Source organism: Pogona vitticeps, chromosome 1 (genome assembly GCF_051106095.1).
Source record: "Pogona vitticeps strain Pit_001003342236 chromosome 1, PviZW2.1, whole genome shotgun sequence".
NCBI classification, from domain to species: Eukaryota; Metazoa; Chordata; class Lepidosauria; order Squamata; family Agamidae; genus Pogona; species Pogona vitticeps.
This window is the reverse complement of record NC_135783.1, coordinates 288523667-288540124: the sequence shown is the minus strand read 5'-3', so window position 1 is coordinate 288540124 and position 16458 is coordinate 288523667. Positions and strand designations below refer to the sequence as shown.

The following is a 16458-nucleotide window of genomic DNA, read 5'->3' as shown; positions in this document are numbered from 1 at the left end:
CAAGCCCAATTAGCCACTATTGCAAGCTATCTTCCTGATGTTCATTCGTGAAGAACTGATCTATTTCAAATTGCCTTTCTATAGGTATAAAAATACCAGAATTTTTACTCCAAAGTCTAAACTTCTACTTCTTCAACCCCATTGGGTTGAGAGCAGGACAGTAGGGACTGTAAATCTTTACTGAGCTCAACCTTGGAGGGATTGAACCATAACATTCTCCTCTCTAGTGGTGAAGACACTGAAGGTTTTCCTCAAGTTCTCAACAAAGTTCTGGCATTGGTGAGAATGATGTTTTGTTTAAGAAGTGCCAATTTTGCACAAAACTGCCCAGTTTTTCACATAAATGTGTAATTTATAAAACTGTGTAAATTGTACAAAACTATTATGATTAATGCTTTATTTAAGCATTGAATCACTGGATGGGTTGTTTGTGTTTTTCTTAACAACCAATCAGTCCTTCCGAGCTTGTAGTATGTGTTTGTGATTTCCTTCTCTAATGGAGATAATAGTAGAGATCTTCTGTGAAAATTGCAGAAGACTCTGAAAGGGTGTTGTGTGGGGGGGGGGAGAAGCCCATTGCATTGCTTTCAGCAGGAGACCATGAATCTTGCAGGGCTTTAAAATTCTTAATGAGATGTCTCATTGGTCAAAATCCTGTTGCTTAGCATATTGAACTGAAGTACAGTAGACCACTGATTAAATGAGGATTAAGTGAGCCAAACTTCCATTGATTCAAATGGATCTACTCTAACCACAACTTACTATGCTAAAGTAAGTCACTGTTAGAGTACACCCATTCGAATCAATGTAATTTACTATACTAAGCAACAGGATTTTGGCCATTATATTGAAGAAGCCAAAAGGAGAGATGTGCAAAGTGTGCCCATAAACCACATGCATCCCCAAAGCCATTTGTGTGGCCTTCCTAAGACCTTCCAGAATCTTCCTTTTTTTTCTTAGAGAACAGGGAATCACTGCTGCAAGCCAAGGCTTTCTATTACTCACAATAGCTAAAATCCATCAGTGTAACTTATAAGGCTGATAGTGTCATCAGTGATGGTGGTTTTTCAGAAATTAGAAATTTCCCATTCTCTCTCTCTCCCCAAAGGTCCTCCGGCTCCCTTGACATCCCTTTCATTCTGGAGAAGCTACTGGGGGCTGCAGGACAGGAGGTGTCTTTAATTACCAAACATTGCTGCCACCATCCAGCCTTACATGACACAATCTATGCTGCTAGATTTCAGCCACTGTTACCTACATTTTGTCTAAGACACCTGCTTTTTACCCTAGTAAACTTAACTGAATGAGGAAGTGTTCAATTTTTTTTTTAACTTGCTGGAACAGGAATCCAGTGCTCCGTGTTAGTTAGACTGTTTGTTATTTCCTTCAACAATCTCACTGGTTAGGGATCGCTTAAATGTCAGAGAACTGTGGCTCTGTGATTCTCTGATTCCTAAAGGGGTGATAAAGTTCAAATTTCCCGCTTTCTCTGCATTTTTTTCCTGTTCGTAAGTCAAAGCTCTGGTCGCATGTGAAGCAAAATTTTGTGACCGGAGCTGTTCGTAAGTTGAAATGTTCGTAGGTTCATACGTTGAGGCACCACTGTATTTACAGTATCTATGTATGCTACGGATGTATGTCAAAGGCTCTTCACAAACTCACTTACCTCCTGGATCACAAAGGACTGTAGCTAAAGCAGAGAAGAGAGAGCCGCAGCCATTTTGCACAATCACCTGAAGAAGAGACAGAGGTTACAACGATTCATGAGGAATACACATTATATTATATGTCTGTTTTAATTTTTGTTTTATACTGCTTGGACTGCAAGCCACCCAGACTAGATTTGTTTGAATCTAGATGGATGCTGGAAAAGCTGAATGAATGAATGAATGAATGAATGAATGAATGAATGAATGAATGAATGAATGATTTCCAGCAGCATGAATATTTTGTCCATCCCTCTCAACTGCATAAACAAAACCACAGAACTGCTTGTGAATGGAAAGTGCTCTCTTCCACAAAAACAGCCTTTGCAAGTGAGACCTGCACTTGAAAATGATAGCAGAAGCTGTAGAGATCAGGATTACAAAACAGCTCAGTCTGCAAGAACTAGGAAGGACAGAGGGGAGAAGTTACAATTTCCAGAATACGTCAGCCAACATAGCCACAAAAGTATCTATTCCCATTTCTGGAAAGAAGTTAAGCTGACATGACGAGTCAGTAGATATTACCAGCATTTATTTTTTAATAATTGGGAAACATAATCAAATGATCCTGTAAAGTCCAGGAAATGTTAGCTATAATCTCACTGAATTGGATGTAGCATAAAGGTATGCCTGCGGACATTCACAGAGAGTTTGCACAACTAGCTGACCGCACAACTAACCATGCACTGGCTGTGCAACTGACCATGCAATTGTTTTTGCAGAATTGTTTCTAGAATAAGACTTCTGCTTCAGTGTAAATTTCACAATGGAGTATATACATAACTCCTTAAGTTATGCAGGCACAGCTATGCAGCAGGATTTCAACCAGCTATTAGGCCTGTTCTGAAAGCATTTCTCAGGAGAAATACCAAGGCTGCAAATCTATACAGTTATCTGGCAACAAGTCCCACTGAACTCCATGCAGATTACTTGAGCAAATATGTATAGGACTGTGTCAAGTGTCTTAGAAAAGCCTGTGTTGAAACCTAGCCTTGTAAAAACAAGAAATCAGAAAATGCAAACAACTCAATGCATAGAATCCAAACAGGGGATCTGGCAGGTAGGTGGAAGAAGGAAGTACACTGTCCCTCCTCTGGGCCCAAACAGGAATTAGGAGTACTATTAAAAAACTAAAGAACTCATAATTGATTTTAGGAGGAAGAGAAATGTACATTTACCACTGTACATAAACGGTGAGGAAGTGGAGAGAGTTGGTAGTTTTAAATTTCTGGGTACTTACATCTCAGAGGACCTCTCATGGACTATAAATGCCAACATGCTAATGAAGAAGGCACAGAAGAGGCTGTATTTCCTGAGAATGCTCGGCAAGTTAAATTTATCTCAGCATTTACTTCTGTCATACTATCGTAGCACCATTGAGAGTGTCCTAACCTATGGCATTCTGGCATGGTTTGGGAGTAGCTCTGCAGCGGACAAAAAAGCTCTACAGAGAACCATTAAAATTGCCCAGAATATCATCGGGCTCCAGCTACCAACCCTGGATGACATCTTCACATCCCGCTGTCTAAGGAAATCACATAGCATCCTGAGAGACTCTTCCCATCCTGCTTATAACTTTTTTGAACTGTTACCATCTGGCAGAAGATATAGAACAATTAAGACTCGGACCACACGTTTTCTCAATAGTTTTTATCCCAGAGCTATAACTGCAATTAATAATGAGCTTAAAGACCACCAGTAGTGAATAATTAGTTGGACTGTGTTACTTGGCCTGCGGTGTAGATGTTTGTATTTTTAGTGGGGGATTTTTAGTGGGTGGGGAGTGTTTGGGAATTTTATGTGTGTGCATGTGTCTGGTCTCTGGGTGTCTGTGAATTTCATTGTATGTGTATATACTTACAATGACAATAAATTATTATTATTATTATTATTATTATTATTATTATTATTATTATTATTATTATTATTATAGTTACTTCTTCATTATGTTGTGCACCAAACAGAGAAGCAAGTTTTGTTCCCTTTGTGTCAGATTCCAGAAGGCTGGAACTTTTGAGGTGGGGGCAGGCTAATAACTTCTGAGAGCTAGTCTACACAGCTGGGCCAGAGTGAAAAAGAATAACATTAATGGTAAAGCAATTAAACAAATAATCAAAAAAGCAATCCATAAAACATCACATATGAAGAACCTGTAACACAGAAAACCCATTCCAAGTTTAATACAATATAATTGGGTCAATGTACTCATCATCTCATCAGTCCATATTGTTTGGTTGCAACCTGCTTTTCTCATGGTGCCAGTGTACAAGCAGCCATAGCAGGAATAAGCATAGGCAGATAGGTCTGCATATACATTTTAGCACTGCAACTTCCAGTAGTTTCTATCATTTTTCGATACAGTGACTACAATACGGTTTCTAATGCTTTGTATGTTGAGTAACCACCTCTAGACAGAGCTGTTTGACAGGAGACACCAACACATTTATTAGTGGGGGGAAACAGCCCAGGAAATATATTGACCTACATTTTCTGCTTTGAGACGTGCAGGTGCCTTGCAGTAATAGGTCAGAAATCGAGCCACTTCCTCTCGCAAGCTGAAGGAGACACAAAAGCAACCATGGGATTAATTTTTCCAAGACATGACTATCCAGTGCAAGAATGTTTTTCAAAAAAGAACTTTGTAATGAACAGCATCAATTCTTCAAGGCAGACAACCACTAAGCTGTTTGCCAGATTTCTATAGCTCTAAATCAGTGTCTTGAGAGTCCCCTGGACTGCAAGGAGAACAAACCTATCAATTCTAAAGGAAATCAAGCCCAAGTGCTCACTGGAAGGACAGATCCTGAAGCTGAGGCTCCAATACTTTGGCCATCTCATGAGAAAAGAAGACTCCCTAGAAAAGACCCTGATGTTGGGAAAGTGTGGAGGGAAGAGGAGAAGGGGACGACAGAGGATGAGATGGTTGGACAGTGCCATCAAAGCTACCAACATGAATTTCACCCAACTCCGGGAGGCAGTGGAAGATAGGAGGGCCTGGCGTGCTCTGGTCCATGGGGTCACGAAGAGTCGCATACAACTTAACAACTAAACAACAAAAAATCAGTGTATGGTGTCAGTAATGAACTGGACGAGGGCAAATAAACTGGAACTTAATCCAGATAAGACAGAGGTGCTTCTGGTCAATTGAAACGCAGATCAAGGTAAAGGGATGTAGCCCATGCTGCATGGGATTCCACTCTCACTTTAAAAACAAGTGTGCAGCTTGGGAGTGCTCTTGGATTCATCCCTGAGACTGGTTGCCCACGTCTCAGCAGTGGCCAGGAGTGCCGTTACACAATTAAAATTAATGCACCAGCTACATCCATCTTTCAGATCTGCTATAGCCACTGTCATACACATCCTAGTTACTTTTTGGCTGGATTGCCACTCTATGTGGGGCTGCCAATGGAAAGTGTCAGGAAACCTCACCGGGTCCAAAATGCAGCAGCCAGATTGTTGACTGAAGCTGGTTATAGGGTCACATAACCCCCATTACAGCAGCTCCACTGGCTGCCAATCAGCTTTCAGCCACAAATTAAAGTGTTGATTTTAACCTATAAAGCCCTAAATGGCTTGGGTCCAAGCTATCTTAAAGACTGTACAGTGGTGCCTCGCTTAACGATTGCCCCGCTCTACGACAAAATCACTTGACGATTAGGTTTTTGCAATCGGTTGTTTTAAATGGGTTTGTTTGTTTTTTCGTTTAACGATGATCGGTTCCCTGCTTTGGGAACCGATTTTCACTTTACGACGATCAAAAACAGTTGATCGTCGGGTTTCAAAATGGCCGCCAACTGCTTAAAATGGCTCCCCGCTGTTTTTGGATGGATTCCTCGCTTTACAGGCAGGGAAAATGGCCGCCCCTATGGAGGATCTTTGCTGGACAGTGAGTTTTCAGCCCATTGGAATGCATTGAGGGGTTTTCAATGCATTTCAATGGGCTTTTTTATTTCGCTTTATGACGTTTTCGCTCTACAGCGATTTCTCTGGAACGAATTACCGTTGTTAAGCGAGGAACCACTGTATCTCCCATTATGAGCTGGTTTGACTATTAAGATCATCAAGAGAGGCTTTCTCTCAGTCTCACTAGCTTCACAGGGTACGTCTGATGGGAACACAGGAGAGGGCCTTCACTGTTGCTGCTCCCAGACTTTGCAACTCCCTCCCAGAGGAGGCCAGCCTGGTCCCATCTTTTCTGTCCTTCTGCAAGCAGGCAAAGACCTTTCTCTTCAGCCAAGCCTTCCCTCAGTAACTAGCTACCTGTGTGTGATTGTTAGAAGGACTGTTATTGTCTTTTCCATTTCTCAGAGTGACTTTTTTTTCTCTTTTTAATATTTGTATACGTATTGTTCCTAGCTTTAATATTGCCTTTTAATTATGTAAGATGCCTCTTTATACTCCCTCTTCTTAACTTTAAATATTGTATTTTAATGATGTTAACTACAGTGGTGCCTCGCTTAACGATGTTAATTGGTTCCCAAAAAACATCGCTATGGGAAAACATCGCTAAGCGAAACACCATTTCCCATAGGAATGCACTGAAAACTGGATAATCCACCGTCCTTAAGCGAAAATCGGTTCGCGAAGCAGGGAACTGATCATCATGAAATGAAAGGTTTTGCGATTGCAAAACCGATCGCAAAAACTTCAATGTTAAGCGGATTCGTTGTTATACGGGGTAATCATCCAGCGGGGCACGACTGTACTCTCTAGCTAGAACACCCTGAAAAGTATAACCATAAGTCAGAATTGATGGCACACAATTATTGTTGCTGTTGTTATCCCCTTTAGCCCCCCCTGCCTGAAAACTGGCTCCCTGGCTGCTGGCAAATATACAACATGGCACTTAACCCCACTAGAATCACCAACCCTGATAAATAATCTGAATATTTTTGAGAATGAGGGAAAGCAGTGAGGAGCCTACTGATGGAAGCCGTAAGTCTCAATCCATGTATATTCTGTAGAAGGTACGTTAGAAAATTGCCACTAACCAATATAAACAAAGAGAATGTTGACAGACCTGATTAATGTTTCAGTGCTTTCTAATCAAACAAAAACACTGTAAAAGCAGCAGGCCATCACATAATAATTAAAGATAATATTTCAAAAGGACAAGCAATTAGAATAAACCATCTGGAGCTGCAACAAAATGTTGTGGTGTAAGATTCTCTCTTTCAGAGTTTCAGTCAGCCAGCCACGGCCCATTCATTCCATAATTTCACTCCCAATTTTTTTCCTGTACTTCTGCAAATTCTGGAGGTCTCCTAAGCCTACCGCTACTTCCCTCTTTGCTAGATGTTCCATTTTAGGTACTTAAAGATCAGAGACAGGAAAAGTTACTTTTTTTTACAACTTCCTGAATTCCATGGGCCATGCTATCTGCTATATTCTAGGAGTTGTATTTCCAGGAAAGAAAGGGGGGGGGGGAAGAAAAAGAAGAAAAAAGAATGAATGAACAAACAAAATAACCAAGCAACATTTCCCAGTGTTCAAAGAAGGAACATACCATGACTCTGATGCTGAAAAACTATATTGATGAAACAAACCTCTTCAGACACTTCATATCACATGGTTAACAACTGATTGCTTTCTTAAGTGTTATTTAGCTGTCATTTGAGTACCCATCCATCCACCACCTATGATCCACCTGCTTTTTCTTTCCAAATTTTTCATAAATACATATCATACAGAGGCATGTTCACAATTCCTAAAACTTCCATCAACCTTGATAGACAACTGTCAATTTTTTATATAGCATCTAGGTCACTGGTTCTTAACCTTGGGTTACTCAGGAGTTTTGGACTGCAACTCCCAGAAGCCTTCACCATCAGCTGTGCTGGCTGGGGTATCTGGGAGTTGCAGTTCAAAAGCATCTGAGTAACAAAGGTTAAGAACCACTGATCTAGGTAACTTAGGAAATAATGATAACAATAATGATCATACTAATAATTTGCCATATTTTTTTCATAGATGGAGGAAAGGGGATGAACATACTCCCAAATATCAAAGAGAAAGAGCACTTACAACATATGACCCTTCCAGTCTGGATACTGCAGTAGTGGAGGTTCCAGAACATTCATGTCGCTTTGTGTCAGCTTTCAGCAATGAGGAAAAAAGGGCATAATGGTTGAGCAAGACATCACAAATGGGTTGGAAAAATTACTGTGAGCCAGAAGAACCTAAAGCTTCTACAGTACAGTACTAAATTTCTTTACTGCAGTTGAAGGTCATTCTTTTTAAGCATTGCCACAATCAACCACCTATAAATCTTCCTCCATCATCAAAGCTAGTCCTTCCTGTTTAACTTCACTGAACTTTTTCTGGGATTTTTCTGGGATAGCCACTGAAAGGAGATCCCTGTATAGAAGCATCCAGAGGTGGAAATCCAAAGTTAAAAGAGAAAGTACCACACTAATTAACACACTTTCACTTTTCCATGATTTAGAGTAAGCAATGCTAGGTTAGTATTAGGTGTTATGCTTAAGGAGGCTGGACTAGATTACTTTTATAATTCTGCTATGGTATCTCTCAAATTTTGGCCCTCCTGATATTTCAGACTTCATTTCCCAGAATCCCTACCCACTATGAGCTGGTTTGACTATTAAGATCATCAAGAGAGACTTTCTCTCAGTCTCACTACCTTCTCAGATACATCTGATGGGAACACAGGACAGGGCCTTCTCTGTTGCTGCTCCCAGACTTTGCAACTCCCTCCCAGAGGAGGCCAGCCTGGGCCCATCTTTTTTGTCCTTCCGCAAGCAGGCAAGCCTGATATTTCAGACTTCATTTCCCAGAATCCCTACTCACTAACCAAGTTGACTGAAACTTCTGGGAGATCAAGTCCAAAATATCTGGAAAGCTAAAGATGGAGAGCTGCTTTCATGAACTCTAAGATTACCAGAGCAGGTGGAAGATGTTTATTTGGAGATCACTGCCCTTCTTTAAAGGGCACTGCTGTGTTCATACTGTAAGATATCCATGTGTAACATTTTTAAGTTCTATGGGTTATTTGTTTACTTAAGTATCTACTGATGAACCTTGCAAACACAATTTTACAAAAATGAGTCCCTTCTTATATACTTCCTCAACTGAGTTGGGTATCCATAATTATATCTAGACCAAGTTGGCAAGGGCCTTAGCAGTCTGTGACAACAGCAGTTCCGGCCCCTTCAGCTCTCCTGCTCTTTCTGATTGAAATTTCTCCAAACGCACAGCTTTTCTCTTTCTTAGTCTCACCCCTTTCGGCTGAACTAATATTTCATAGGGGTTACACAAGCAGAAGAGAAACTGGTCAACCTTTCTCAGGATCAAGATGCAACAGAATGTCATAATAAGGCCATTTTCAGATGGAGGACTCCTTATGTTAATATTCAGAAGACACTGTGAAACTATTTTGCCTTTTTATCCCTTACTGGATTTTCTCCATAAGAAAAAGAAGGAAGAAAAGGAGGATAAACAAGATAGGATTACAGATGGAGGATAACTTACATGGAGACCCCTTAAAATTCAGAGAATGAAGCAGGATAACAGCATGTTAAAAAGCCTCTCAGAGTCTATCTGGGAAGCTACTTCCAGCTCTGACCACCACTGCTTACAAATAAAGTACAGTTATGATGCTCTTACCCGCTTGGACAACAGATCAAAGCAGAGCTTGTTTTCACTGGTGCCAAAATTAATGATACCCTGCCAACAGACAAAAAAAGTTTTGTGACAAAAACATCCATCTCTATATATATCCATAACTTTCACCCCATCCTGGCATATCAAATATTACACTGCATAAAAATGGGTGTTATACAAACATTCACTGTTGTAAACCAGAGGGTTGTTCTAAATACTAGAATTAATTCAGACTTTAGGAAAAATATTTAAGCATCAGGCATTTATCCTCCCATTTACTTCTGAAAGTAACAGGCTTTTAATCAGTTTATAGTGAGGCTTACGTCACAGAGGGTTGCAGGATTCACCCTCTGCATAATTATACAACAGACTTCACCAGTCATTTGCATATGTTTACATAGCCCCAATACATGTTTCCCAGTTAATGATATCTCATGCCATTAATACCGATCTATGGATGCCGAAGTTTTCATACTGTGTAAAAAGAAATGGCATATTAGCACCTACAATGTCGATTTTCTGTCTTCTCTGGAAGTAAGGATTTAGCTGAGCCACTGCTTTTCCTGAGAGTATTTGCTTCTTGCATTTGTACACTGTCTCTTCTCCAAGGAGCTCAAAGTAATGTTATGTGGAGCCATCCAGAGAGTCGACACAACGAGCAGTGAGGCAAAATAGACAAAGAAGCACACCCTATTTAGGCATTATACTTGACACTAAGGAGAGCTACATGGATGATGGGAGCAGGGCTGCACACATAAATCCTACCCCTACCTAGAAATCAGTATATCCATCACATGTTTAACTCAAGGATCTGCTAAAGTGATCTGCTAAGGACATTAAACTAAGAATGCTTACTGAGCTCCCTTGATCAGAAGCCCTACAACAGCTTTCAGCAGAACGCTCATACACACTCTTTTGCAGAACGTCTTAAACATGCAAAGTCTTCCCAATGTCTAGGTGTGGTAGAGAAATGGGCTACAAAACTGAGGTGGATCCCCAGCAACCTTGAGCTATCCAGGGTTTCAGCCATAGCACCTAAGCAGGGTTATAACAGGTGGTCCAAACAGAGGAGGAGCTGGGCAAGGAGCTGAACTCAGCTTTCCTTGCTAATTAGGGTCACACCAGATATTAATTTAATTATCTCTTAGCAACCAGGGATGCCTGGTAAACAGGAGCACGGAAGGCTCCCATTTTTTTAAATCAGGACTGCAGTATACAGTACGAGGACGGTAGGCTTTACTGTTCCCTCCTCAGACACCATCTGGACAAATCATCTGCACCACCACTACTTCACAGGCACAATCAGCATCAAGGGGGGGAAAGCCCCCATGTGCACCTACAGGAACTTTTCTCCAAATGCTAATTGCCCTGGAATGCAGGTTTGTAACCCTTAATTTGAATCCTGCTTCCCACCAAAACTTTGTAACTGATTTTGCCCAACTCATTGACCCTTTTTCCCCCTCTGTTCTTCAGCACAACATTAAACGAAACACTAAAATGTAGACTTCTGGAGGCAGGCAGCTGCCAAATTGAGTTTCTTCTGTGAGAGAATGTTATGAATACTTGTCACTGTGCAAATAATAACTGCAAGAAATATTAATGTTTTAATATCAACAGAACAGAAACATTGACACTCACATTTGGGTTTTTATCTTCATCATACTTGTCAGCATGGTAGGCATTATACCCCTCTTCTGTAGCATCCCAACAAATAGTAGCAATGTTGCCTCGGGCAGAAAGATATGGGCTGTTTTGGAAATTGCTATGGTTGCAGAAGTTATATATATTGGTTTTCCTGCTCAAAACAGGTCTCCCTAACTGTGAGGTCTGTATTTCCTGCTGCGATCCTTCTCCTGTTCCTGTGGCATCTGAAAATGCTTGGCTAAGTTCCACACCCTGAGGCAGCCCACTTTCCGAGGACCCATTATTGCTCTGTTTTAAAATGCTGAGCATCTGGGCGAAGACACTGAACATGCGGAACTCATGGTCGCGTTCCAGTTCAAAACGTCGCTGTTCCAGCTGTATCCGCCGCTCCTCTACCTCCAGGTCCCGCTGGAGCCTGCGTTCCTCCATTTGCAGAAAGCGCTCCTCAATCTTCCGTTGTGCAGTCAGGGTCTTTAGCAGGACAGCATCCAGAGGGTCCTTCAGACGCTGGGCTTTTCGCTTTTTCCGCAAGCGATGCAAAGTGGAAAAACCAGGCCGTGGCCCCAGACTTTGAATCCGGGATGAGGAAGCCATGTTGGGCTCACTGAAACCTATCAATAAACAGATAAAAAGAAACCATCCACTGACATTTCTTCCTTTGCATAGGTCAAACATGCATAAAGGCAAAAAAATTACATAATTTAACAATAGAAGCAAACAAAAGGGAAGACAAAAATTCAGTTATCATGGTTAAATATGATAATATTGCCAGAAAGCAACACCTTTAAAGTATTTTTCCTGAATACTTGCAAGGTTAAAAAAATGTAGGTGGACTCTTTTCACAGTTTAGAGATTTTATTTTCATAATTCTTTGTATCTACATAATGTTTGTCATTAGATGATAGAAGAACTCAATGCTAGGGGCTCTGCAGCTTTCCAGCTCTCTATACCAGATTCTAATATTAATGAGCCCTTCATAAAATAAATTCAGCATTTGCACAGATTTCTCTGCTCAAGCTAAAGAACTGCTATGACTTACGTAAAACTACGTGGGAACCAACAGGAAGAGGAAATTATTAGCTTACGCCCCCAAAGTGTTCCCTCCAAATAACATTTTATCTGCTTCTCAAATAGAAGGCAAGGCAGTCTCAACCCATCTTTTACCTGGTCCTTTTGATTATACCTCTTCCCAGATGCTCTTATGGGCAGCATCCCAGGTATACTTCACAGCGGAGGAAGGGATGAGCAGGCAGGAGGCACTATGCCTGCCTTGCCTTCCATTTCAGCAATGAAACTGAGAAGTCTAGAACCTGTCAAGCAAATTAATATGATAGTCTGAGTACACATTTCATTTATTTATGTGTAGGCAGAAGCAGCAGATGAGAGATTTTGTTCTGGTACTGCAATCCGTAAAGCCTGAGGTCACATTACATCTCAAGTATCCCCAACAAATAACTCATGGCCATTTCACAAAAGAGAGGCACGAAGGCTTTTCCATAGGCTTTCCTTCCCTTTGCACACGTATGCACCTAAGTTAAATCTACCAAAAAAATGTCAACTCCTTAGAATCTAAATAGCATTAATGTTCCAATTAATTTCAATACTCCAAATGTCAGGGTTCAAATACAATTTCAAATCCTTCAGCCATCTCTCCTCAGTTGTAGGATGTGAGAGGAAACTGTTAGATTTACCCACCTGATTGCTTCTTTTTCAAAGCACACAAACAACTTTCAACAATGAACAGCTGTTCTGGCATACACAAAAAGCAAAGCATGCTGCTTATATACCGCCCCATAGCACTTCAAGCACTCTCCAGGCAGTTTACAAGTTAATTATGCAAGCTAGACATTGCTCCCCCTCAGCGAGCTGGTTACTCATTTTACTGACCTTGGAAGGACAGAAGGCTGAGTCAACCTTGAGCCAGCTACCTGGGACTGAACTCCGGGTCGTGAGCATAGTTCTGGCTGCAGTACAGCATTTTAACCACTGTGCCATAAGGCACAGAAATTGTTCTACATCAGGCATAAGAATCACGTTGGAAAACTGGGCTACATATTACACTGGCTGCAGGCCACAGCATATATTGTTGACAGTTTCACACATTCTTTGTGTTAGGAGTGAGCTAAAGTGTCACTTAGCTAAGCAAGTCTGGGTTGGGACACTGCCTGGATGGAAGCCTATGGGGTCTGTGGGACCCTTCAGGGTTCTGTTTAGTCTCACATGTTATTTAATAAGTACATGAAACTGCTGGGAGAGGTTGTGTGAGGTTTTGAGTTAACTGAAAGCCAGATCAAGGAATAGGGCTGCAGGCTATCCTGGATAGGGTTGCACTCCCCACTAAAAACACAGGTGCACAGCTTGGGAGTGCTCCCGTATTTGTCTCCGAGCCTATATGCCCAAGTTTCAGGAGTGGCCAGGAGTGTCTTTGTGCAATTAAACTAATGTGCCAGCTGCACCCATTCCTAGAGAGATCTAACCTGGCCATGGTGACACATTCCTTAGTTACATCCCAGCTGGATTATTGTAATGCTCTCTACATGGGGCTGTGTCTGGAAAGTGTTCAGAAACTTCAGTGGGTCCAAAATGCAGCAACCAAATAGCTAGCTGAGGCTGGTCAGAGGGATCCCGTTACAGCAGCTCCACTCATTGTCGATCCATTTCTGGGCACAATTCAAGATGTTGGTTCTAATATATAAAGCCCTAAGTGGTGTGGGTCCAAACCATCTCAAGGACCCCATCTCTCTTTATGAGACTTCCTGGGTGTAAAGATTATCAGGAGAGGCCTTTCTTTTGGTCCCACCACTTTCACAGGTACATTTGATGGGACATGGGAGACGGCCTTCTCTGCTGCTACACCCAGACTTTGCAACTCCCTCTCACAGGGGGTCAGCCTGGCCACATTTTTTCTGTCCTTCCGCAAGCAGGCAAAGACCTTTCTCTTCAGGCAAGCTTTCCCTTAATTGACCAGCTGCCCAAGTGGGCCTTTTAGTTGGATAGTTGTGCTTTACTGCTTTGAACATGTTTTTGGTGTTGCTTTTGTGTATCAACTTTTAGTGCAGTATTTGCTTGATCCCTTTTGGTATTTGTATACTTACTGTTTTTAGCTTTCAAAATTTTTCACAATTTAATGATGCAAGCCACTTGGGGGCCTTTTTAAGGAGAAAGGTGTGTTAAAAATAATTTAAATAGATAAATACCAATGTGTATGCCCCTTGTGTTTCATGACAGAAGAAACAAGAGACAGAAATGTTCTCAAACTATAATCCATAGTTTTCCAAGCTCTTACTAGGCATATGAAATAAAACCATATCTTGGTCACGCTTTGCATAAGAGATGCAAGATTTGCCAAATGAGAGAGGAAGTTAAGCAAAACATAGCCCACGCATAATATTCACCTGGCTATTTGAGAAAAAATACCTCTTGTCGGTACTAAATGTTATGAAAATGCAGTGGAAATCTGGCTCCAATGGATGTGCACACAGCCAAAGAGCAGCACAAACAATCTCCACACATGACAACTTATACAGGCATTTACAGATCCCAACGAAAATATACATAAGTGTTTGTTAACACATGCTATGTGCAAAATAACTCTTTCTGGGTCGCATGAAGGAAACAAATGGTGTTCTGATGTGATAGAAAAGTAGGCTGCAATATGATTTACCCTTCCCTGGAATAAGTCCATCACCTTAATGGGACTGACATCAAAGTAAACATGCACAGGATATGGCTATATTACATTACTGCTGTCTAAGTTGACATAAGCAAGCACTTACTTGTGATGAAGAGGGTTAGTGTCCAGGAAAGCTCATGTTCTCCTGAATATGCATGTGTTTAATGTACTACAGGACTCACAGCCATTTTTGCCACAACAGACTAACAGGGATAGCCCTCGGGGAAATGGTAACTAGAGAAAGTAAACACATTCTTGGGGCACCATCATTACAGGCTGCAAAAAAGTGGAACTCAAAAGTTACAAGAGCTAGGAAAAGAGTGTGGAAAAGTATCTTCCTTTAAGTATAGTTCACAGAATCACCCAATGAAGGATGCTCTTTTCGGGGATCTGCAGCAGCCCCACAAAGGCTCTGCATTGAGGAACAAAGGTACTACTCAGTGAGTAGGATCCTTTGCCTCCCCCTGGACAAGAACCTACCGGTTCTCAGAGAATTCAAGTCAGGTGGCCCTCACCCTGGTCTTACACAAGAGCCGTGCAGAGGCTCTGCTGCGCATTTGCCTCAGGGAGGGAGACCACCAGGCAGTCCTACCTGAAGGCGAGACACTGGTCTCGACGGGGATCTCCACCCTGGAGACGGGAGAGTCATTTGGGGACCCCTCCAAAAAGGCCCTCTCCACCTCGTGCTCCTCAGCAGAGCCCCCCGGGGGGTAAGTGAGGGAAGGCGGGGGCTCAGGGGTCAAGTACTGGTCCTCTGAATCCACCTCCTCGCATTTGATCTCCATCAGCTCCGCAGGCTGAGAGTGGGGGAAGGCCCGAGCCGCCGCCGCCGCCGGGCCCAAGGGGTGAGGAGGGAAGCCCTCCATCAGACCGGCCGGGAGCCCTCGCTGGGGGACCACCAGGCCGCCGACGCTGCTGGTGCCGGCGCCGTAGGCGAGGAGAGGCCGGCTGGCGAGGACCCGATCCATCACCTCGTAAAACTTCCACGTCCGGCCCCCGCGGGGGACTTTGTGGTTGTCCTTGATCCGCCGGTACTCGAGCTTCATCTTCTTGATCTTCTCTCGGCACTGGTCGCCCGTGCGGTGGATGCCTTTCTCCCGCAGCACCTCGGCGATCCGGTTGAAGACGTGCTGGTTCCGCAGGCAGCTCTCCAGCTCCGCCTGCACCGCCTCGTCGGCCCACAGGTGCAGGAGCTCCACCACCTCCGGGTCGGACCAGTTGCTGCCCCGCTCGTACTTCTTCCCGCGGAAATCCATGCTTGCTTGGACCCCGAACCGTCCCCCCCTCCAGCCCAATTCTCCCCCCCCCGAACCCCAAAACTACTGGGACGATAACAATAACTCCAGAGATCTCCGTGTCAGACCGAAGGGGGGGGGGCGGGAAGGGAGAAAAAAAGGCTGCGGGGGAGCAGCAAGCAGGGCAGCGCGGACTGGAACCCTTTTTACGGCTAGAACGGATTTGACCCGGTTCAGTTTATTGGAGCTGCTCTTGAAGCCTCATATGCCTTATTCAAGGAGGCCATGCTTAGGGCAGGGAGCTAAAGAGGCTTTTCCTTTTCTCCCTCCCTTTTTTCTTTCTTTCCCCTCGCTGCAAAAGCAGCAGGGGTGAACTAGACCGGTTTGGCACGGCTCGGCACGGTTGCTACTTTCAAAACAAACACACAGGGGCCCCCCCAGGTGGTAGAGTCGGGAAAGAAAAGGGGGGGGAAGCAAAGGGAATATGTTCACATCCGGTGTGATGGCACATGCGTGCTTCCTTTATTCCGGGATAACTTTTGGTCCGTGTCAATCACGCTCCGCGAGCCCGGCCGAGCTA

General features: G+C 42.9%; 1 protein-coding gene across 2 annotated transcripts in view; it reads right to left on the bottom strand.

Moving 5' to 3' along the window:
• The window catches only part of ACCS (1-aminocyclopropane-1-carboxylate synthase homolog (inactive)), a 35826-nt gene extending 19383 nt beyond the window's left edge, over positions 1-16443 (bottom strand). The window contains exons 1-6 of one of the 2 annotated variants that reach the window (XM_072985970.2): positions 15236-16443; positions 10965-11581; positions 9330-9389; positions 7731-7801; positions 4192-4261; positions 1667-1733 (exon numbers count right to left, since the gene is read on the bottom strand). In XM_072985970.2, the coding sequence (XP_072842071.2) occupies positions 1667-1733; positions 4192-4261; positions 7731-7801; positions 9330-9389; positions 10965-11581; positions 15236-15899 (1549 nt within the window). In that variant the 5' untranslated portion in view covers positions 15900-16443. The remainder of the gene's footprint in view (positions 1-1666; positions 1734-4191; positions 4262-7730; positions 7802-9329; positions 9390-10964; positions 11582-15235) is intronic. The other variant, XM_072985971.2, reaches the window with a different exon arrangement.
• Between the last annotated feature and the right edge of the window lie 15 nt (positions 16444-16458).